At 34.8% G+C, this 25429-nt stretch overlaps 2 protein-coding genes across 5 annotated transcripts in view; both read left to right on the forward strand.

Moving 5' to 3' along the window:
* Positions 1-11172, forward strand: part of LOC117103251 — a 44018-nt gene extending 32846 nt beyond the window's left edge. For all 4 annotated transcript variants that reach the window (XM_033243812.1, XM_033243815.1, XM_033243813.1 and 1 more), the window contains exon 3: positions 851-11172. In XM_033243812.1, the coding sequence (XP_033099703.1) occupies positions 851-8580 (7730 nt within the window). In that variant the 3' untranslated portion in view covers positions 8581-11172. The remainder of the gene's footprint in view (positions 1-850) is intronic.
* Positions 11173-16085: 4913 nt separating this feature from the next.
* LOC117103259 overlaps positions 16086-25429 on the forward strand; it is a 16341-nt gene continuing 6997 nt past the window's right edge. The window contains exon 1 of the mRNA XM_033243825.1: positions 16086-16258. The gene's annotated coding sequence lies outside the window, so the exon portion shown is untranslated. The remainder of the gene's footprint in view (positions 16259-25429) is intronic.

The following is a 25429-nucleotide window of genomic DNA, read 5'->3' on the forward strand; positions in this document are numbered from 1 at the left end:
AATTTAGGCTTATTTAATCAATTTTAGAGTCTTTTTTTTTTCTCCCAAACAAATTATGGTTTTTCTTCCCGTCCGGGGGAGGAGGGTTACTATTGAAACTACATTACGATGTTCGAAACTTTCTATACAACTTTACCATTATCCTAATTTGTATTAAGGCTGATTGTATTTATCGCATACAGCTTAGTATTTTTATTCTCTAAATTTATCTTATAGTAGAGTCTTGTAAGTTGCTGAATTTTTAACATTGTTTAAACGCGCAACTGAATTTTGTGTGCTTTTGCATCAGCAAATAAGTTAATAACATGATCAAAGTTAGCAATGTTGTCTGCTTCATCACGCTCAATACAAAGTAGTGCCAAAGCAGATAGTTTCGCTTTACCCATCGTGGCTTTGAAATATGGCAGGATGAGCTTTAGTCATGTGGTCATTACAGAATAGGATAAAAAACAAGAGAAAACGGTCGAAATAGACTGAAAAGAAATCACAATCTATAAATTTGCCAATAAAAACAACTACATTAAGATTCTTATTATTAACTGGAAAATATTCATGCCTGACGACATGTATCAATTTTGTCGTGTTTTTCCAAAAAGTGCTTATTTTTATACACTCATTCTCCCATTTCAGCGCCCCCCCCCCCAATATGATACACTGCAACTTATAAACTTATTAACCTCATATAATAATTAATTTTTGCTCTTGTTTCAATTACTATTTAGTGAATATTTATTTTGTTTATATACTGTTGCCATTTAAAAAAATACATTTTGCTTTGTTATTATAAATTTAAAACATTCTTTTTATGTTACAATACAATAAAAATGCTTTCCATTTTTCCTTTTTGCAGATTCTGGGACTGGAAAAAATTCTCCATCAAGTAGCAAAGGAAAAACGAAAAGTCGAAGTACTGGGGACAAAAAACCCAAGTATAAAAGTGCTATGAAGGTGAAGATTGCTGAGAAGGTGAAAAACAAGAGAATGGCACGTGCATTGAGAGAGAAGAAGAGCTCTGACAAAAAAGCAATACAATTGCAAGATAAAGGAAACAATAATATGCAGACTCCAACCAAAGAAACTGATATCAATGAAAAATTGATTGAAAAACTTTCAGAGCCTGCTAAAAAGGACAAGTATGACTTGATAAAAGAAAGGAGTGCACGCACAACCAAGCAAGCTCAACCTAAGGAAAACTCACCAAAGAAAAGTCCAATTAGACCACCTGGACACCAAAAGGTTGCTATGCCCCTGAAAGGAAGCTCTAGTCTTCCACAAGACATTGGCCAACAAATTAAAAAAATGCCAGTTGAAGACCAGGTTGTTGTCACTACAGCTTCCCAAAAAGAAACTGAACAAGAGGCAGCTGATAAGCAACAGGCACTTGAAGCCCTTCTTCACATATCTGGAGTTGAACTGGATTCATTTACTCAAGACAAAAAAGAAACTATTTTAGCTGAACTAGAGCAAAAACCAGTTGACCAGTGCTTGGCACCTGCTGATGACCATTCAGATGTAGTATTTTCAAAGTCTAATTCTCCAGGACAAGAAAAAAATGTCTCAGAGTCAAGCAATGTAGTACGGATTGATGAGACAGAGATTGGTGTCAAATACCAACTCAAATCAGACTCTTTAGAAGAGCAAGGATTAAAGTTGACTTATACAGCACCAAATGCAGCTGATTATGACTTAAACCCTGTTAGTTATGGTGTATACAGGCCAAATCGATCTAAACATGTTATACCTGTTGGTAAACAAGATTCTGAGTGCAGCGAATTTGACAAGGATAAAGGAAAACGTATTGGAAAACATGTTTGTGAATTTTGTGGGCGAAGATGCCTGAAGCCAAGTGTGCTGAAGAAACATATTCGTTCTCACACTGGTGAGCGTCCTTATCCATGTATTCCATGCGGGTTCTCTTTTAAAACAAAGAGCAATCTGTACAAACATCGGAAATCACACGCACATGCTATAAAAGCTGGGCTCACTCCAAATCTTGAGGGAATTAAAGTTATTGAGGATGACGAAAATGATTCCGAAGAAACAGAAAGTGAAGATGAAATGGAAATCGATGAAGGTGTAGACACAATAAATGAGAAAGAAATGGAAGAACGGTTAACTGAAGGTAGACCATATGAAAACCCAACCAGAGTTGTGGAAGAAATTCCTAGTTTTGTTAAATTTTCAAAGTCAGGCATTCCTGGTCAGACCTCCATGTTCTCTGGTGATGCACCTCACACTCCAACGAGTATTGAAAGAAATCCACACCAGCTTGTGCAAGAGTTTCCTATGGTTAACATGTTACCTTCTGAAGTACAAGTAATTCAAGATTCAAACCACATTCAAAGTCAAGGAAAGTCAATTCCTCTAACTGAATTAATGTCAATGAACTCAATGAATGAATATCATGGTTTATCAACCAAACCAACCATATCATCATCAAGTCTTTCACCAATTGTAAACAAGGACTCTGAAAATGTGTCATCAGAAGAGAAAGTGTCAGCACAAGGAGAGGCCGGCTGTGGACAGGTTTTAGAAAACCTTCGGTCAAAGGATGTAGCTGGATTCCGCATTGACATGGAAACGGGGCGTGCAATGCCTATACTTCATACCCAACTTAGTGCTTCTGAGCAAGTTGATGGGGTTTCTGAGGATTCTGAAAAGAAAATGGATGTGAAGATTGGCAAGAATGATGTTGACCCTGCCAAACTAATGATTCCTCTTACAAACTTTAGCATTGTGAAGTCAGGTGGCCAATTTCATGTACAGATTCCTGTGCAAGGTATTTTAGAGTCAACCATTGGAAAAGAGTCCGAGAATTTACTTCCAAAAATTAAGAAATCAAAAGATAGTGAACCTCTACAACAAGCTGTTGGTCAGGAGAAACTAGAAAGTGCAGACATTCAAAGGAAAGTTAAAAGAACACGAGCTGTATCTGAAAATCTGATATCAGACTCCATTGAAATATCCAAATCACATATGCAGACTTTGCCAGTTGGAGGCTTATTGAAGGCTTCACAGTCTAATCGTACATCTACATCACCAGGATCACATATAAGTTCTGAAGCATATCAAAGATTTGCAGGCAATATACAACATAGTCAAAGGTCAAGATCATTATCTGAAAGCATTATGCTGAAACAAAATACATCTGCCTTACATTTTCATTCAAGATCCTCTCAAGGACTGCTAACAACAACAACACCACCACAATTTTCTCAGGTTTCGGTTGCAAGTTCTCAACCAGCTCATCTTGGTAGTATTCCTGGTAATATTTTGGATGGCAATAAAATGAGGAGGTCACAGCCGCAAACACATGTGGTCTCACCAAGGAAAATATCTACTTCAAGCTCTGCCATACGTTATTCACAAAGTATTACGGAAACACTGAACAGTGGTTTCAGTTCTGCTGTTCCTGCAAAAGACTTGGATCATTCTACACCTCATTCATCTACAAAGAAACTCCCATACAGGCTGTACCCAGCAGTAAGTTTGCCACACGCAAGTCCATCATCAATGATACCAGCATCGGCAGCTGATAAACCTACATTTCTTTCAAAATCGGTAATTCCTGTTCAAAGCTCTCAAACTCAGCAGCATTCTGCAAACAGTCCAAATTATTCAAGATATCAAACATTAGAAGAGACTCAAGCTGCCTTAAGGGCAGCACAGCCAAAACTATTTAAGCGACGAAAGTACAAATCTGAAGGGGATACAATACCTTCTGATATTCATCTTCCAAAGAAACGTGGCAGAAAACCTAAACATGAAAGGATAGCGACTGAAAGAGTGCCAACGCCAACAAGGCCAATGGCACCACTTCCCTTTCTACCAACATTGCCTCCAGTACCACAGAGTCCACTTATTGTTTCAACTGGTAGTGCCTCTGGAAGGATACCTATGCTTTCATCACTGCATTTTACCAATTTTCATTCAGTCAATAGTGAATCAGTTAGACATTCCATTAATTCACCATTAGGATCTGTAATTCATCCCACTAACCTACTAAGCACTACAAATACGGAAAGTTCAAGAAATGCAAATCACGGAGGCACAGCACCACAATTTTCTGGAGTTTCAACAAATGTTTACTCGAATGCAACAGCATCAATGTTTTCAGGTACAACACCTCTTTCATCAGTGCATAGTGTCCCATATCCAGATCGTTCATCTACCATTTTCTCAACAAGTGTAAGTGTGAGGACCCATGATGTACCTTCAAGAGGTCAGAACAGTAACTTGGCTCAAGTTGTAAAAGAGGCAAAGAATAGGCCCTCATTGTCTGAAGTTAGTGCATATCATCAACCTGATACACAGATTCAAGCGCCATTCCCTGGTCCTTCTAGTGCCTGGACAAAACGCCATAGAGGTATATCTCCAAAGACACAAGAGTATGAAAGACCCAGACCTCTAATGCCCATGCCAGATTTGGTGCAAATCCCAGTTGGAGAAACAGATGACAAGAAAACCAGAATTAAGATAGAATCAAGTGTTGCTTCTGATCTTAAACAGACATTAGTTCGTCCTGGGTTGTTAAAGATTTCAGATAGCTTGAGCCCACTCCGACCTAATTTAGGATCAAGACCTAGTCGAAAAAATCTGACTTTAGACATTCCATCATTTGGAAGCTTGAAGCATCCTGCTGTCACCCATGCAGGTAAATGCACAACACCAATTGAATATGCTGCAAAGACACTTCTTTCACCAGAAGCATTTTCAATTGCACAATCTGTTGTTAAGTTGGCATCACCTATGAAGAATAAACCAGATGGCACTCCTACCACTCCTGTAGAAGCTGCAAGGGAGCTTGGGCGTCTTGCAGCACATGCTGCATTTGCAAATGCTGGAGGAAAAGTAGAAAATATTTTAAGCCCAATGATTCCTTCAATGGCAACTTCACAAGGCTCAATTGTAGTAGGACCCATTACAACCCCAACTACATCAGGACCACAAAAACAGTATTTTGTTCTTCCTTCTCCATCAAAAAGTCATAATCCTGGATTTCCTTCTCAATCGGACAATTCAATACTGAAAAAGCAAAAGCCAACAATTACTACCGCTGAATCATTTTCATCTGCTGCTACACATACAGTTCAAACTCCACCAAAGCCATCTCCTGTTTTTCCTCCGATCCCAGCACCTTCACAGGTTATGTCACCAAAAGTCAGATCTCAAGCACCTTCATCATCAATAATACAACAGACTGAATTCACTCCAGTTCTCAACAAATCTTTTCAAAATCGTTCAAAGTCAACCTCTGGTCAGACGATAGCATTTATTCACGGTTTACCAACTTATCAAGCAAAATCTCGACATAGGACAAGTGCTCTGGATAAAATTGATGAAACTGTTATTACCAATGAAGGCTATAAAACTATTCCAACTTTACTGAAGTGCTTGTACAAGAATGCAAATGGAAATCACAACATTACAACGCCAATGTTCACTTGCTTGCACCGCACTCAGCCAATGTATGTGAAACAACATTCAAACTATAAGGTTTCAATGTACTCTAACTGGCGCTCAGGATCTACCAGCCTGCATCCACTAGGTATGAGCTGGAAAGCTCATCTAGGCCTGAATGACTCCAGTCGTAACCGTAGACCAAGAATGGTCTACATTGTTTCTCCCCTTTCAAAGGATCAAGATGGTATTTTGACACATTCTAGTATGTGGCGAAGAGAAGACCAGTGTACATCAGCAAGCCAACAAAACATTCCAAGCCTAAAACAACAGCAGCATAATGATTCACCTTCCAGAGGTGAAGTTAATGCAAACTTTCCTCACAAACTATTTCGTCATGGGAGAATTCACCATAGAAGAACAGAGAGTGAATCTGCTGTGATAGACTCTAAGTCAAAGGAAAGGAAAATGAAAGACATTGGGAAGCATGAACCTTTACGAGTACCAATCTTCGAAGGTGGCTTTAAATCCAATGAAGAGTATGTTTATGTTAGAGGAAGGGGAAGAGGAAAGTATGTTTGTGAAGAATGTGGAATTCGCTGTAAGAAACCCAGCATGCTTAAGAAGCACATACGGACACACACTGACATGCGGCCATACAAGTGTTCAATCTGTAATTTTGCCTTTAAAACAAAAGGAAATTTAACAAAACACATGAAGTCAAAAGCACACAACAAGAAAACTGTTTCAACTGGAGGTGATGATGATGATCTAGGCAACCTAGATGATGATGATGACAGAATTGAAGAAGAAGACTATGACAATGATCACCAGTTCTCTGATGCAGATGAAAATGAGGATACAGATTCTGCAGAAGGTGAAACATCAGATGAGGATGAAGAGGATGATGATGCAGATAGCCGGTGTCATCATCACTCTTTTCTCAGAAGAAAAAGAAGTCATGGCTCTTTACCAGATATATCTGGTTTTGCAGGAAGTAGTTCTGACTATCACTTTTCATCCATTCTTGCAGGAAGTTTACCATCTTTGAATGCTACCAGAACAGACCAAAGCTTATCTGATTCATCTGATGGAGTGCCCACAAGACGGACTTTGAAAAGGTCTCATAGTGAAAGCTTAGACAAAATTAGAAGAGAAAAATCAGAGAAAGATGTTCTTTCTGATCCATTAAAGACTCGACATTATCCAATGACTTCACAGAATTACCTTCCTGGAGAAGCTGGTAAAACAGAAGAGAGAAAACCAACAAGGTCTGAAGTTGTAGGGAAGCTTACTCAACATTTAACAAATAAGAATCTGGAAAAACTAAGAGCACAAACACAAAGCCATCCTCTTGTTACAACACCAAGCTCACATAGTGGTAGCAGCAAATCCTTCGACATCAATCAGTTACCACTGCCACAGATGGGACCAGGTATTTTACCATTGCCAACATTCCAACCAACATATGGATTATCTATAATGAACATTAGTACTGGGTTGGCAGGTTCAAGGAGTCAAGAACATTTACCTTCTGTTCCAATGGGCTCCAATTACAGGATATCAGCAAAGATTCATGAAGTAACCAAACCTGACAACTTAAATACTGTTTCATTATCAAAATCAGAAGGAACACAAGACTCTACAAATGAAAGTGTTCATCTAGCTGTACATAAAAACTCTGCACAGAAGACCATAACTGATGTTGCTGTAGCAGATTCAAATGCATTTAAGACACATACAACTACAGCTTTGCAAAGCTTACCTGTCACAGAAAGCAATGTTAGAGGATTTGATCCTGGACTTGTTGGGTCCGTGTTTATACCTGTATCCTCAGTCCTCCAGGGAGGGTTAATTCCACCTACAACTGCTCCATACTCATCAGGCCAATTTATTTTTACATTTCCTATGCCTTCTCCTGCCGCTACAAAAGAATCTGATGTTTTATTAACAGTACAGCATCCAAAGATAAATCAGGATGTTCTGAGGTCATCACCACAGATGCACTCCAGTAAAATTAGTGAGCATTCCCCTCTACAAAAAATGGATTTATCATCACAGAACATGGAGGCAAAAAGCCATGGGTTTCACACGATGCCTTCTTCAGTAACCTTCACAAAGAGAAAACGAATTCAAGACAGTGAAAGCATTTCAGCTGTACTTACACCACCTGAGAAAACCACTAATGAAAGCTTAGAGAACATAAGATCAGTTGATAATGCGAAGAGGATTAAATATATTAACACTGATGTAAACCATGCTCTGCAACAACCGATGAATATGAACAGGATTGTTATGCCTAAATCCTTACATCACCAAATGGTACATGCTCCTCAAGCACAATTCATACCACCACCTGTTGCACCAACAGAAGTTTCTTTAATCAGTCATCATTCTCCAAAATTTACATTTTCGCATGGTAGCAGTATGTCACAAGTGCCACTTGTTTCTCCGATAACTCCTTCACGGATGTCCCAACTGCCACCTACAATTCTGTCAACACCAGATATTAACACATCTGTAATTCAACAATCATACGGTTCAAGTGGTAAGACCACCATACCTCCATCATCGCTTTCTACTGAAGTTACTAAATCATCAGATGCTATACACAAACGCATCATTGAAGTTGAGAATAGTGACATTGAAGGAATACCATCACCAACAGCCACAAGAGGAGGCTTCCACAAATGTAATGTTTGTCTGCAGGGTTTTACCAAACCAAGTCAACTTCGTATCCATATGAGAACTCACTCAGATGAACATCCATACAGTTGCGAGGAATGTTCATTGTCTTTTCGCACAAGAGGTCTGCTACAAAAACATGAGCGTTCTCCAATCCATTTTTCACATGTTGAAGCTGTTGAACTCTCTACAGAAAATGCAGATGATCCAAGACCATTCAAATGTAAAGAGTGTTCAATTGCATTTCGAATTCCTGGACATCTTGCAAAACATTTGCGTTCTAAGGGACATATAATGGCGTTGGAACGACAAGGAAAATTGACACGACACAGGCATGAACTAGGAGATATTGATGGGTCACCAACTAAAGATGATGGTTTTGGAGACCACGAAGATGAAAACACGGACAGTGCAAGTGAGGGCGAAGCTGAAAAGGTTGTAGTTGAAGAAGTGAAACAAGTTGAATATGTACATCAGATGGATAATTCTGACTGAGTTGTTCCTTCCCTAAGTAAACCATTCCATTTATTACTTAAATTGTTTGTTATACAAATGTTAATCAGATAATGAATCATGAACTGTGTAAAATTATAATATTTAAATTGTCTTAATCAGGTTTCAGGTTGTAAAATTTTTATTTTAAACCTCATATTATATAAATTCAGCTGAAACCATATATCCATCTTGCCATGGTGTAATAATATTTCCATGATTGAGTTGATATATTACCATATCACATCAAAATCCTGTTTTATTTCAAACTTTCACATATAGGAGTACATTTGATCATAATTGAGTTTCCGCCAATGAAATACTTTAGGAGTTTGGAAGATTTAACCAAAGTCAGGGAAATTAATAAATGTGTTTATACTGTATTAAAAAAGAAAATTTGCTATTTACTTTTCGTTTTTGTTAGCAAACACAGTTCCTTCAAGATCAACACTGTATTGAAGAAGAAAGTAGCGAGTATTATACTGTATATCTTGGATTAAAAAAAATATATATGTTTGTGAATTGGTTTACTTGTGTTCAATTTTGCACTAATGTTTGCACATTCTTTTTATGTATACATATTTTATATAGTTTGTGATGTCACCTATGAATATACTGTTTCTAAACCCTAGAAAGCCTTTACATTTTTATGGTATACATGAACAATCCTTAATAATAGTTTAGCAGTTGTTTGAACACATCAGAATTGATTTTATAATCAGGTATGAAGAATTTTTTTATACTTGTTAGATTTAGATTGTAATTACAAAACCTTGAATTATTCTAAAATCAAGGTGTTTGCTGATTTTTTTAAAAGAAAAAGTAACTGTTAAAATCTGTTAACTTCATCAGTGTTCCTGAGGTGTACTGATCTAGGATATTTGATTTTCCTCTACCTCGATGTTGTCTGACGTCATGTACTTTGTCATCCGCCAGCTTAAATTGATTGCTGTCAAATGTACTTAACTATATTGATAATCTTGTTGATTAAGAACCTATGTAATTCATATCTACATTTTCCTAACCTTTTCAACCAATGTTTTTGATATGTCAAGTTGCTCCAACTTTTACATAAGTTGCGCAGTCACATCAAGTAATCCGTTTACGATCTAGTGTTTTTCATAAACTTATAATACTGTACCAATGATTTTAATTTTTTTATAAATGCATTCTTCAAAATTTAAATTACTAGATCATGATTTATTGTTAGTACACAGTACTGAAAATGCACATCTACTCACAAGACCATAATGCTGAATGTTTTTGGTTTTATTGTTTATGTTATTATCAAAACTACATTTTCCTGATTTGTTAATATTTTAAGTGATTATTTAAAAATATATATTAAACAAAAACAATTTTTCTGGTTTTATTTACACCTTGAATATAGTGTGCAGATGCTTTCCCAAGACTAGTTTGGATTAATATAATCATATTACTTGCTGATTATTATCATATGGTTTTCTACAGGGTTAAAGTTTTATCTTGTGATTTTTATATTCTGATAATTTGTTTGTTAATTAAAACAACAGTTATTTTAATTAAAAGAGTTATTCTGCACTTTTTCAGGTAAACCTAATTCTTGGAGTTAAAAGAACTCCCTAGAAATAATCAGTGTACTTCTTCAGGCATGTATAACCTTTTAATGTATGTTGTCATACTTTATCAACGTTTATTTTATGTGTATGTTTAGTTTGAAAACAGTATTTTGGTATTTGATATTTATTTAGGTACGTGGGCCAAGGATCGCCAGTAGCGAATAAATCACTGTGTAAGTGGTAGTCCGTTCCGCAACACACATACATTAACGCTCTACATGAATTAAGTTTTGTTATGTGGCTTAAAAGGTGTTGAAAAAAGAGTTGTTTTGGTCGTCGGAAACAATCCTTTAACATGATTTAAAGCCATGACACTGAAGAAAGGTAAGTGTCGTAACAATCAAACGTCGGCTCCACTACAGAAGAATAAAACAATTAATACAAACCGTTTCATTTGTGCGTTGATGTATTCTTTTGATTTTTCTGTTAATTGTTTATGCTGTTTTAAGGTTAGGCCTATATGAGTAAGAATACAAAAGAAGGGTACTGTCAGATAAAAGTCTTATTTCTTTATATACTACAGGTGTATATTTTGAAAGCTGTGCTAATTAGGCATTTGTACAGTTCAGAATTATTATGTTACCAACTACTTCGAGTTTAATACTGTATGTTTTGTTAGCATCTATTACATGTACATAAAGAATGTATAATGCAAACATGTTAATTGAATAAATATACTTCAGACAATGTAGCTTTCAACAAATGATATATTATTCGTACTGTATATTGAATGGAGTTTATTATATAATTATATCCTCAGTGTATATGATTGTACGATCTCAAAGATCTTTGGTAGATTTTTTTTGTCTCAAAAATAAAAGGTTCCATTGGAATCTGTTAAGTATTTAAGTTGATGTGTACAAGAGTAATTGCCGTGACAATATACGTTTACTGTACTTGTTAGTAGGCAGTAGTTGAGATATTTTTTTTCGGTATTTGTAATGCCGTGTTATATATTGTAGATAACGGAAACAAATATAGATAAAAACAAATGAGATTTTTGTATGTTTCTGTTTTTCTTTATTGCATTAAGGTATTTTATATGGCTACGATTCTACTGTAGATATCCCAGGGACGTAGCCAGGAATTTGAAGGGGGAGAGCCGTTATGCGAATTACGTAGGAGCCCGGTGGGTTCCAGGGGGAAAATCTCCCTGTGAAGTAGCGCACTCTGAACGTTCTTAGGACTGCTTTGAGAGGATAAAGTGAAATTTGCTATAGACGCATTATAACTAAGGGCAACAATAATTATATAATAAATCAACAGTGGTGGATCCAGGAATTCGAAAGGGAGGTGAACCAGGGAGAGACTTTCACAGACCGAGGACCCACCCACCTCAGCCCATCTGAAAATTTATGATTAGGGCAGCATCTCTAGATGGACGGAAATTACACTCTCATACTTAAATTTGAATATATTTTTCATTTTTTGAGGGGAGGGGACGGGCCTTTAATCCACCTCTGCTCAAAACATTCTTTATTAAAAATAGTAATAATCATGAAAAATGGGCCTGGAAAACCAGATCACATCCATGATCCTAAAACCAAATGTATGGACCCTCACCTCAGCAGTCACTAAGACATACTCTGAGTCAGGTGCTGACCCGATGGAGTTTAATGTCATACCCAGGGAAGGGCACAGATCTGTTTTGAAAGGTGGAGGGGGAGGACATTTTGTGAGTCGACGCCCACCTCAGACCCACCATGGTTGGAGCTGAGGTGAGAAAGTTTAAGGAAATAGTACCTCTAGATGGCCAGAAATGACAGTAAAATTCATCATTATCCCATCACCATTAGTCAAAATGAAGCGCCGAAAAAATTCTCATGATCTTTTATCAGGGATTTTTGGCAACCATAGAGATCTTAATAAGGTGTGTGTGATATACCATAGAAAACAGAGCTTAAAAACATGTCTTTGAGTATGTACTTTACATACATCAAAACCGTGATTTCACAACCAACTCCCACGGCTTCCCCCTTTATACGTCCCTGAGATATCCAGGAATCCCAGACCTAACAAGTCTCACGTAGCGTAGTGATAATCATGGTCCACATAAAAGGCGATAATGGAGCAGTAGTAAACACATGAAAACATTCGGAATTTTTAGGAGATGGTTTATAATTTGCGGAAAATGTTAAACTTGATTGTCAGGGTGTGCGAGAGACTGTGTCAATTTCGGGGACACTTTAGCAACTCACAAAATACTTAGAAACCATATTAAAGGCGATAATGGAGCAGTAGTAAACACACGAAAACATTCGGAATTTTTAGGAGATGGTTTATAATTTGCGGAAAATGTTAAACTTGATTGTCAGGGTGTGCGAGAGACAGTGCCAATTTCGGGGACGCTTTAGCAACTCACAAAATACTTTGAAGCCATATTAGGGCTAAGGTGTCCAACAGGGGGGGGGGGGCTAACAAAGTCTGGCGGAGACCAATTGGTCCTAGAGTGGCCTATATCCCTGGCACTTTAATTGCCATTTTAAGAAACGTTAGCACGTGTTGTGCCCAAACCACATTTTTACTAAAAAGAAAAAACACAATTTTTAGCAGCAGGGATGTAGACTGCTTCAGACTTCACCCATGATATTGTTTCATAAAAACTGAGTTAAGTTAAATTCTTGCTATCAAAGCATGCCAGTAATGGGTAATAGTGTTGATAATAATAATAATAATAATAATAATAATAATAATAATAATAATAATAATAATAATAATAATAATAATAATAATAATAATAATAATAATAATAATAATAATAATAATAATAAGATTTATTAAGCGCACATCTCCACTAAAGTGCTCAAGGCGCTTGTGAAAACCATGAAAAAGCTTATCCTTTTAAACTAAAGGCTACCAGATAAACGACCATAACCCACATCACTGCTTCCGTTTACCAGCAATTAGATCATAATTTTGATGATGATGAAGCTGATGAAAAGGATTATGACGACTGAGACAATGACAACAAAAATGACAATATTAGGCTGTTATTTTGATTGTGCATTTTAAACCTATTAAAACCTCAGTAGATATGAATGTTTGATTCATTGATGATTTGTTTTCGTTTCATTGTTTCTTATTCTGTATAGGCCTATAGTATTTTGGACCACAATGGAAAGAAGTTTGCCTTTTCGGTACTTTATTTTGTCTGTTATCCTTGAATATAATGTATGTATTCAGAATAACGAAATGAATGCATTATTAGTCAAACTTTAAATAGTATCAGTATCAAGAAAGACGGCTAATTACAATAATAAAATGTAAAATAAAATATAAATGACCCCTCCCCCCCCCCCCCCAAAAAAAAAAACAAAAAAAAAAAACAACTATGAAATGTATTAGTCGACCACCCTATCTGCTGCAGACGTTGAGAAAAAAGTCTGCATAATTAAAAGCCAATAAAACGATGTTAAAGGTCAAAGTTATTTCGGATGAAAAGGTTTGTGGAATTCTGAGTAGGCCTAGTGCTAATTTAACTGGAAGTGTTCCAAATGTGTAGCTTTTATCAATGATTGCGTTTCAAACTATTGTTCCCCGACGAAATGATTATTTTCTTTCCGACGGGAGTCCAGCAACAACCCAAACCCCTCCCACCGCTGCCATCGCGATAGTTTTGAATAGACCTACCTGATTTATAATATATTCATGGCCCATATTCAGCCAACACATTTGACAGGTTTATCCTCAACACCTATATCAATGTTGGTTTTCTCAGTCTTTGATAATTGATTAGCCGTCATTGTTACTCAGTGAATTCTGTGAAATATATATTTTTTTTCATATGGAACTCAGTGCGTGCCACACCCAAATTTAATTGATATCGTATACCAACTCTATTTTTATCCATCATAATTTATTTTGTCTCCATATTCTCTCCAAATTAATTCGCTCGTTTGTGGCGCTGTCGAACTAGAGAAGGAATAAGGATATTGAAGGATATAAAAACTATTTTCTGGCCGCTGGCATGTAGATATTCCATAGCAAGAAGCCCGGTTAGCTCAGTCGGTAGGGCATTAGACTTTTAATCTGATGGTCAATGGTTCATGTCCCTTATTGTGCGTCCAATCGTTTTGTATTTCACGGTATAAAGTTAATTCTGCTATTTGTATTTGACGATAGGTGAAATTCACTAGATTCGTTATAAAATGTAAATATTTTATAGTAAGAAGCCCGGTTAGCTTATTCAGTAGAGCAGCAGACTTTAAATCTGAGGGTCAAGGGTTCAAGTCCCCTACTGGCCGTTCGATCGTTTTTGTATTTCAGGATAAGTTAGTTTAACTTCTGTATTTTAAGATATATTAATTTTACTGCATTCGTTATAAAATGTAAATATTTCATGGTAGGAAGCACTGTTAGCTCAGTCGGCAGAGTACAGACTTTTAATTTGAAGGTCAAGGGTTCAAGTCCCTTATTGGGCGTCAAATCGTTTTGTATTTCACGGTATAAAGTTAACTTTACTTTTGTATTTGACGATAAATGAATTTTACTAGATTCGTTATAAAATTTTAATAAGAAGCCCGGTTAGCTCAGTCGGTAGAGCGTCAGACTTTTAATCTGAGGGTCAAGGGTTCCCTTATTAGGCGTCCAATCGTTTTGTATTTCAGGATAAGTTAGTTTCACTTCTGTATTTTTTAAGACATATTAATTTTACTGCATTCGTTATAAAATGTAAATATTTCATGGTAAGAAGCACTGTTAGCTCAGTCGGCAGAGCATCATTCTTTTAATCTGATGGTCAAGAGTTGAAGTCCCTTATTGGGCGTCAATTGTTTTGTATTTCACGGTATAAAGTTAACTTTGCTATTTGTATTTGACGATAGGTGAATTTTACTAGATTCGTTATAAGATGTAAATATTTCTTAATAAGAAGCACGGTTAGCTCAGTCGGTAGAGCATGAGAATTTTTATCATAGTAGCACAAGTCTGCGTGATAACAAATTATCACGAATTCTGTGGGAAAAGTATTTAAAATTAAAAGAAATTTGTTTTATTCATGATATAAAAACGGTCATGCAGTAACTTGAATCATTTCGTTATCTCATTCGAAAATCAATTCACCCACTAAATTTCTCTTTCTCGAGGACCAAAACAACCCAGCCAACCAGACTTTTAATCTGATGGTCAATAGTTGAAGTCCCTTATTGGGCGTCTAATTGTTTAGTATTCCACGGTATAAAGTTAACTTTGCTATTTGTATTTGACGATCAGTGAATTTTACCAGATTCGTTATAAAATGTAAATATTTCTTAATAAGAAGCCAGGTTAACTCAGTCGGTAGAGCATCAGACTTTTAATTTGAGGGTCGGGTTCAAGTCCCTTATTGGGCGTCCAGTTTTGTATTTTAAGATTATATATTATATTATATTATATTATTATATATATATATATATTTATCTTAACTGATTATTATTATAATAAATAGGCTTACTGTTAATTAATTTGAGTGGTTTGTGAAAGGAGATAGCCTATCGTTAAGGACGAAAGGAGCTAGCGAGTGACTTAACTAATCACAGAGAGGGCGTGCTTCTATTAGATATTAATAAAAACTGCAGGCTTAAAATAATGTTAAATTTAGATACAGTATACACGAATACAGAAATGTAAATCAATTTCATTATTTTCTCTACAGCCAAAGAGGTATTGTTTGACACCTTGCAACAAGCTCTACGATGTTGAAATGTTAAGTAGAGAATAGATTTTTTCAATATTTTACCTTTTAATACCGTAATTGGTGTCATTAATCATAAGGTAGATCCACGGTAAGATTAACATTTTAGACATATATTTTTTATGAAAATTTTGCTTCAACCTTTAACATGTTGTATGGTCAGTGCAAAACAGAAATCCTCTTTTGAAATGGAATATTCCAATCATTGAATAACAAATAACATTATGGTGTGCCGCTGACTCCCGTAGTAATAGGCATACAGGATGTATCATATCGATCGGGTTTGACACACTGCATACTCACCTCCCTGAAAAGTCTCCGATGGTTCTAGGATACCTTGACAGAAGGTCTGCGACCACGATAGCTTACTTTTCCCAATATCTAACCCTGAAATTGTACCCACGCTGATCGGGTAAGTCGCTTTGCCATTAGCATTATTCTCTTGCATACACGAATCGCAAGTATACTGTAATTAACATAATACAATAATTAGATCACCATCATCAATCGGCGCGTACTGGTGCTAGCTTGGAAAGAAACAGTACATATTGGTATAGGTTTAAGCGAATAAAACATCTTAGGTCTTAATAGCGCATTTGATTACTATTCTAATGCTTTTAGGTCTATGCTTGCTTCATGGAGCGATGTATCATTTTACGACTCAAGATTGACTAGACCAACGAATCTAGTCGTATAAGAATCACATCGATATGTGAGTCACCAAGATTGTAAGGTTTTTTTTTTTCTTCCCCCGCGTTTTTCATTTGCTTTAAAGTGACCCAACTATGCCGGATGTATGGCATAATAATTGCAATTTGTTCTGTATTAGTTTTAATTAATTTGCAATGTATTTTTGTATTTTCTGATTGCCAACAGGAATAAAATAAACAAATAAATAAATATAATATATATATATATATATTTAAATGTTATAAAGTCTAGTCGTCCTAATTGGAATACCGTAAGTGCTTGAATAAGAACCGCGGCGCTTATACAATTTTTGGGGCTTCAGTTGGCGTGGCGTCCATGCCCGTTCCCATGTTACCTATATCCCGTAGTTCAGTAGGCCTATCATAGGTCCTACGTCATCGTAAATAAACGTTAACAAAGAAATGCTTGTGGCTTTAATTGTGTTATTATTAATTTTAACAATGTATATTATATTTAAAACCCTGCTTCTTAAATTGTTTCATTGCACATAGAGAAAAATACTCTCGATTAAGCTTATTCGAGCATATACGGTAAGTCAGGATTACATAGGGTAAGTTCATAAGGTAGGCTCATTTCACACCAGGTGAAACAATATATTGCATTGACCACATTACTTTTGAATAAACAACTGACTCGGTTCTTCCGGGCACGAAGCCGAAAATGTATCCCATATGTCTGCTTCATTCTGATAAATTAGCTCACAGAGTCTTGACACACATACACACCCATGTGCTTTGAGGGATTGTAGCCATTCAGCTGAAACACAAGGAGGGCATCGATGATGTGAACTGAAAACCACTCACGGAGTATGGATTGGAGCACATCAGAACAGTGACTCCAGCCAGTCGATTAAACTCCTGAATTCCCACATATCAAATCCTTGATGAACTTCTCTGTCACTGTACTTTCCATTATTCTGTAGGCGGCCTATGTAATGTTTAATTTTGAGCCCTTATTCACCCGTTCAAAACACAATAGGCCTACGCGATTTTTCTTTGTCTTTATTTATTTGGCGAAAATTAGCTAAATTACATGAGCTGGGACTTACATACAGTACCGGTACAGTACCGGTACGTTAGGTAATAGCCCATGTTAACATACGTTGTCGTTTGTTACCAGATAATTTTATACTAACGCACCTATATTTTGCGTCGAATGCGTGGAAAAGCGCACTTTAAATTCTCTGGTGATATGCGTTTCCTCTTATTTTAGTACAATTTTAAAATGAACTGACTAAGTCAAGCCATCAACCATCCTCTAACTAAAATATCTCACATTTCGAATGAAGTCAGCTCAGTTATTTCTGTTTGTAATAAATATGTTGTTATTTAAATCATTGTAAAGTGTAGACAAACTTACAATATAAAGAGCTCATTTTTTTCTTTCTTATATATCATTTTTATTTTTTTTATATTGTATTGTATAGTTCAATAATAAATGAGAACCAAAGAGCACCACTTATCCTCTAATTTAACTTTACATTAAATTCATCATCGCCACATCATTACAACCGGTTATTGCGTCAGTTCCTTGTCCATTCATCCTCCTTAAGCCTATTACTACAAATCCTGAATTTATATCGACTTTGATCACACGTAAATCAACGACTATTTAGATTATGTAAAAAGATAACCTCATTTGGGAATTTATGTTCATTCCAGGAATTATGAAACCATTATAATTTCACTACTATATCATTTAATTTCTTGATGAGAACGTTATGATAGAAAATCATGTTTCGTTACAATTTAAAGTCCATTTAATAACATATTGTATAGTCTTGGTCTGTTCATGTGACACTGAAAACTTTTTGTATTTTTCTCTTTTGTACAATCTGATATTTTTCATAAAAACTCGAATACTGTACAGTATATCTCTTTGTTGCCTCAAGTAGGCCTACTCCAGTATGGCCTGTCAGGTCCTTGTTTAGGACTAACGGGCGTCCGTCATTAAATGAAACCAGTCAGTGATGTATGTCTGTAGTGTTGTTCATTTTTACGCAAGCCTGAAAAGCCACATGTAGGACTCAATTACTAACTAAAGGACTATTACAGCGTATAAAAAAGGCACCGATCCTTACTAGGACCACGAGTCCTTATTCTTTATCTTTATTGCCAAAATCGAGAACATAAACAAAATGACTCGGGAGCAGGCATGAACCATAGTGAACCTGTCTCTTATACACATCTAGATGTGTATAAGAGACAGAATAAAAACTGCAGGCTTAAAATAATGTTAAATTTAGATACAGTATACACGAATACAGAAATGTAAATCAATTTCATTATTTTCTCTACAGCCAAAGAGGTATTGTTTAACACTCCATTTTCTTTCTTTCCACAATAAATAGCGGTTCTCATGAGTCATCATTTTGATGGTCTGGTCAGCGCGTTTCTAATGTAAATGAGTCTACGCGCTGAATCACAGCAAATCATGATTGAGAGTATGTGTTGTATGTATTTAGACGGATAAATGCAGACCAAATTAAATTATGAAGATGAACGCTATACGGTTAGGTAACACCACTCGTTTTTCTGATTGGTACTCAAAAATATGAACAATACAAACAATTTTATAAACTAACTTTAGGCCTAAACGTTTTCAGTCTGTTAAAAGCATAAATAACAACTTTATTGACGGATGAGCTGGGGCACTTGGAGGATCGGAGTCTTTAATATGAAGTTTAAAATAGACAGAATTAGTCACCAAAGATGACGTCATCGCGATTTCGCCGAGTGGGTATGAGTTTGTAAACATTGGCCAAAGAGCTATGCTAATGCATTGAGAAGAGTCGAGTGGTATATATTAAACCGTCTGAAATGTAATGTTAGCATAGAAATTACTTGTATAACAACGTATACATTTTGAATGATTCATAAATTCATGAGACTAAATTTCCATTCAGACTAAAAATATGAAGAGTTTTGAGAGGCCTTCTAGGGGGCCTAGCCAATCGTACGCGATACTCAACACATCCAGCGCTGACTAAGGCGATCGCTGTTGGATTTTAGAGGTACACATTCAGCTTAAATACTGTCACCAAGTCATTTTGTTGCAATTTCTGTATGAAGTATTAAAACTATTGGACAAACCTAAATTGCTGAATTGTAGAATAAGATATATCGTTTTACTGCGTTGGCCAATGAGTCAAAAGAACGTTTTGTATGACTCTCTAGTCTAGGGCTATGCAAACATGTTCATCTGTTTATTTCACTCCATTTTAAATATAACGGGTCTGACTTTTATTAAAGAAAAATTTACCAAGGCTTTTCGTTATGTTATTTTACGATAAAATGTACAAATAAATAAGTTTGAGGAGTTTTAAAAACTGTCGAAATTTACTTGAGAGGAGGCTGATTATTGCGTGAAAAAACCGCCACCTAGCGGTTTGTTTCGATGTTTTACCCACTAACAGCTTTGGTTTGGTGACCAATTCGGTCTATTGTCAGGAAGAAGAAAAGAGGATTCTGTCTAACCCCTACATTCACCGATTACTGATGAGGTTCAAAGATGATAAATGTAATATCCTTTATAAACCACATAACATGATCATTATAGTTGAACATTTCGAGCAAATTATGCATAAATCAATCTTTTTTTTTAGCAGAAGTATTTGATAGGACGGTAAAAAAGCAATTTGCCTGTTCATGAAAGGCAACCATTAATGTCAAACTGTATCGTCTGTCGTAATAATTTTTTGTACATTTAAATTAAACAGTCAGTACACTATAAAAATGAAAGCTAATTATTTTTGTGTAATTTTGATTACCGTGTGCGAACTATTTGTGCTAAATTCACAATTGCATATTGCATTATTTCTTTCAGAATCTCATACAAAAGTGCAAAGTTCCTTCATTCAACCATTGATTTAGTGTGTTTTCGTGCGTTTATGCCTTTCTGATACCTGATACTACTTTTGGTGTTCTCATGTTTAATATATTTCTCGCTTGTTTACATAATTAGCGTAAATAATATTGTCCTAATACGTCACTAATGACGGAGCGATGCGCGGATTTTTCTATAATCTTCGCTGGCTCTTTTTCTATGATCTGTTTACGTGTTTTTCATTGAATCGTAAATTTACATATTAGAGCTAGGCCTAACCTTTCGAATATCTATTAGTGCTGCACAGCAAATCTTTCAAATTAGCGCGCGTGAGGAAAATGGCTTGTATCGACCATCATTTTGAAATTTTTAACTGCCTTTTCCAAATTAATCAGTAGCTGAGTAGTGTGCTGACAGGCAGAGTGCATCGACTGAAATATGCGTATATTCTAGTCGCTTTTTAATAGTCATAATGTATTGACGATCGTGTGTCATTAGGCTAAGCCTGTTATTGAAAACTGATAGTCACGTGGATTAAGCCTATGTGGATCATTATGTACCAATGGCATTATGATTTTCTACCTTTTTATTATCTTCTCTATGATACTGTAGGCCTACTTCATTCTATTATATTCAGCATGACTGCACTGGGATTCGATGCAAAAACGTCTTGTGCGTGACCTTTACTCCTACTTCCTAAACAATACTAACCTCTTCCTTTCCTAAACAATACAATATTTGAGCAAAATGAACAGTAGAAAGGCCTAAGATCAATTACCAATGCGATTCCTGTAAATGATTTGGACTGCGATGTTTTCGTTTGTATATCACTATCAATATTTAAACCTAACTTAATATTAAATAGATAGTTATATGTACAAAACATGACAATTTTAACGTTCTTATGTTACACTTTGGCAGGTGTGTGTCACTTTGTTTTAGATAAAGAAATTTCAGTAAAGAAATCAGAGACAATCATTACTTCTATTTTATTTTTTTAAAATCCTAGTAAAACACGGTTGGACATTTCAGGATATACAATTTACATATTCAGGATATTCTTCACACTCGCAGATTACTCTTCTTTACTGATGAAAGCAAATTTAGATATAATATTACAGCTAGACGGTTTAGCGTTTTCTCCATAATTTATTTTAAAATGGCATATTTTCGAAGATCCTGTCTTCTCGTACAAATGTTTAAGATAAGGGTGTATTATATTGATTTCTGATATTTGCAGTGCAGTTACTTCCAATCGGATTTGAATCCCAGCCCCTGTGGCGGCCTGTTGGTTTAGGCGTCCGCATAGACAACATAAGTTGCCGGGTTCGAATCCCGATTGGGGAAACTGGTTTTCACACTTACAAACTCCTCTTCCTTAAAGTTCAACATTTGTATATAATTGATAAAATTACCACAAGGCAACATCGTTCCATAATTTATTAAAATGTAATTGCACTATATATACTGTCTCTTATACACATCTTACTGTCACCAAGTCATTTTGTTGCAATTTCTGTATGAAGTATTAAAACTATTGGACAAACCTAAATTGCTGAATTGTAGAATAAGATATATCGTTTTACTGCGTTGGCCAATGAGTCAAAAGAACGTTTTGTATGACTCTCTAGTCTAGGGCTATGCATATCCTATCGAGCACTGTTATTATTATTATTATTATTTTATCTAGGCCTATTTGTATATTGAGTTTACGACGCAGCAAACCTAATTTGAATATTATATAGGCCCATTATATGTATATATAGTGCTATATATTTTTGGGTATGTATAGTATAAGCCAAAACTTAAATTTATTACCGTCTAATTCATGTATTGTAAATAATAAAACGTTATTATTTATTTTGAATTTTTACAATTACCGCAAGGAATTTGTTTCTTTCTGATTTTCACTTGAAAGCTAAATATACAAAAGACATTGCATTCTAGTTTTCAGTTACATCAATACAGACAGATTACCTTAAAATGCTATAAAACATATAAATGTATACGAACTGCAAAATGAACTAGGCCTATATTTGGCGAGGCATGCATTTGATATAATGTAATTGTGTTTATATGCCGCCAACACATTCAGTGGATTGTCTTGACGGCTCATTTTTTTCTAATGCAGTGCAATTCATTTCATTTAAAAATCAACATGAACAATAAAATTACGCGGAAGTACAAAGAAGAGATCTACATAAGCGAAAAATGTTCACTTGAAGTCTAATAGGCTAACTTACTTTAACATTTATAAATACATGAGCATTTTATATATATATATATATATATATATATATATATATATATATATATATGCCTATATTATGCCTATATATATATCCACTGATGCAGAAATTATAGCTATCAGATAATGCTGGACATAAAATATGTTTTATCTAATATTAATAATAATACAGGTTCACTGCGATAGTTAGTGTGGCGAATAAAAAAGCTTAACATTTGCAAACATTCGTACAACATTATTCAAATATACAGTATTCAGTTTCTTTAGCTTTTGATTTATAGATCTACTTTACTTGCAATGATGACTCACTGCTGTGTCTACCGAATTGACCTCCAATTAATTAATTGTAAAATTTATATGGGAATTCGAGTTTTAATTGAAAAAAATTATAAAATAGAAATGTGTACTGCAATAAGCATAGGCCTATATAGAGACTAACAGCGAAGCAAAAATAATCATTGCAATAATGTTTAGGTTTGACTACTCTATATGACTATAGATAGGCATATAGGTATATGTTATACATAAAGAATACAGAACACAATTGTAAACCATTTAAACAATAATTATATTAGGTCTATATCAATTATTTCAATATTAGACAATTGGAGTGATTCAAAATGTATCTAATGATGGTTCACCGTCTTAAAATATGGTATAAATTAATTTTTTAAAAACCACATTATTATTATTATTATTATTGTTGTTTTTATAATTGTAACTATTGATAATACTATATTTGTATTATAGTCAATAGAAATAAACAATAATAGTAACACTAATAATAATAATAATAATAATAATAATAATAATAATAACAATAACTGTAATAGATTAGACCTAATACGTATATAATGAAAGCAATATATTTTACATTGGCAACTAGTCGTTCCACAAAACTGACTGTTCATTGAATATTTTAAATCAAGTAAATATGACAATATGTAATGGCTAAAATAACTCATCAGTCACACGCATTTGTGCTGGATTCCAATGGAAAGGCAATGCGCAGTCAGGTGAATATCATTGTTAATTCGGTATTCATTTATTCAGGCGTACTCATCAACGTATTCCCATATGTACTTACACAAACATCTATGCATTACCTGCACTGTTCACATTGGTGGAATAATTAAGAAACGTCCTTGATATTCAGAAAGTCAAAAGGAGGATATTATTTATTTCAATTGCCCTTAATTACTGATTGTTACAGAATGTGACATATTTTATTATATTACCGTATACCAGGGTACAATTGGAAATGTATACCATGTATTTCTATTAATTGATGTGATGATGATGATGATGATGATGATAATAATGATGATGATGATGTTGATGAGGATGATGGTTACAAATAATAATAATCGTAATTATCATTGACATCGTTATCAAATAATGTAGTATGCAATAATAATTATTAATTACTATTATTGCATAATAATAATTATGTTATTATGCAATGAGTATTTCATGAATAAATATAGTAATTTCATAATCTATATCACCATCATTATCAACTATCATCGGTATAACAAATAATCATCATTTTATATAACAATATGAGTTATTGTGTAATGGATAAAATAATAGAACCATACGGCTTTTATCAAGTGAAATAATAAATAATAGGATTATTATGATTTTTATTATCAAATAATCATAATCATCATAGTCATCATCATAATTATAATCATAAACATCATCATCAGCAGCAGCAGCATCAGCATCAGCATCATTACCACCCCTATTTATAAGCATCATCTTCATTCTCATCATCATCATCAGCATTCCCATGATCCTCATGGTTATCATCATCATTCATGTACGTATATGTATATACATACATGGATGTATAGTTTGTGAATATCAGTACAAATATAAAATGTGTTCAATGTGCGTTTGAAAGACAAACAATATTGCCTTTGATTGCACTAGATTTTTCTTTGCCTTTTTAAACTTTGAAGTAACCTTAGCAACTAACCGACAATATCGGATATTTTCACGCAACATCATACCTATAATAATAGTCGTCAGTTTATAACAACTTAACGTTGTCGAGACACCTGCAACGTGAAGAAGTACAGACAATTATAATAATAACACTAGTAACTATTCTGAGATAATCTGAAGAGAATCGAATGTAAATGCAGGGAGGCGAAAAATAACTTCAGTTGGATGGTAATAAAAACATGGATACGACTTGATATTGACTTATTGGTACATTGCTGCTGTTGTTGTCGTCGCCGTGTTGTGCCCTTTGATTATGTCACTTTTCTTAGATTTGTCTTGTAGAGCCTGCAGTAGCAACGCCTTGTGTTAAAAAGCTCTCGTTAAGGAAACTTCCAATTCTTGTTTGTTATTTTTAATATATTTAATGTTTTATTTAATATAAAAATAACGTTAAAAAGAAAAGATCGACGTTTTGACTCCTTCATGGTGTCATTTTCAAGATCAAACTATGAAGTATAGAATATACAGCAACATAATCAATAGAAAAAAGCTAATCTACAATGTCAAAGTTCATAACAGTGGGATATTAATCCATGTGTTAGATAAAAAGCTTTGCTTTGACAGAGTCACATTGTTTATTCAGACTGGGTTTTAATTGTCTAATAAATAGCATTTCATGAATGAGACAGTCAAATTTGTTCCTACATTTCTTTAAAATGCTGAAACGTGACTCAATACTGCTTGGGCTGATATGATGGTCCTTAGCATGTTGTCCTAACAGAAATCTTTTATGTTTAGCAATACGTTGGTAGAGGTGTCGGTTTGTGTATCCGACATAACTTGCAT

The sequence above is a fragment of the Anneissia japonica genome, unplaced genomic scaffold (genome assembly GCF_011630105.1).
Source record: "Anneissia japonica isolate Jap-2015-1 unplaced genomic scaffold, ASM1163010v1 scaffold2207_len539183_cov196, whole genome shotgun sequence".
Lineage (NCBI taxonomy): Eukaryota > Metazoa > Echinodermata > Crinoidea > Comatulida > Comatulidae > Anneissia > Anneissia japonica.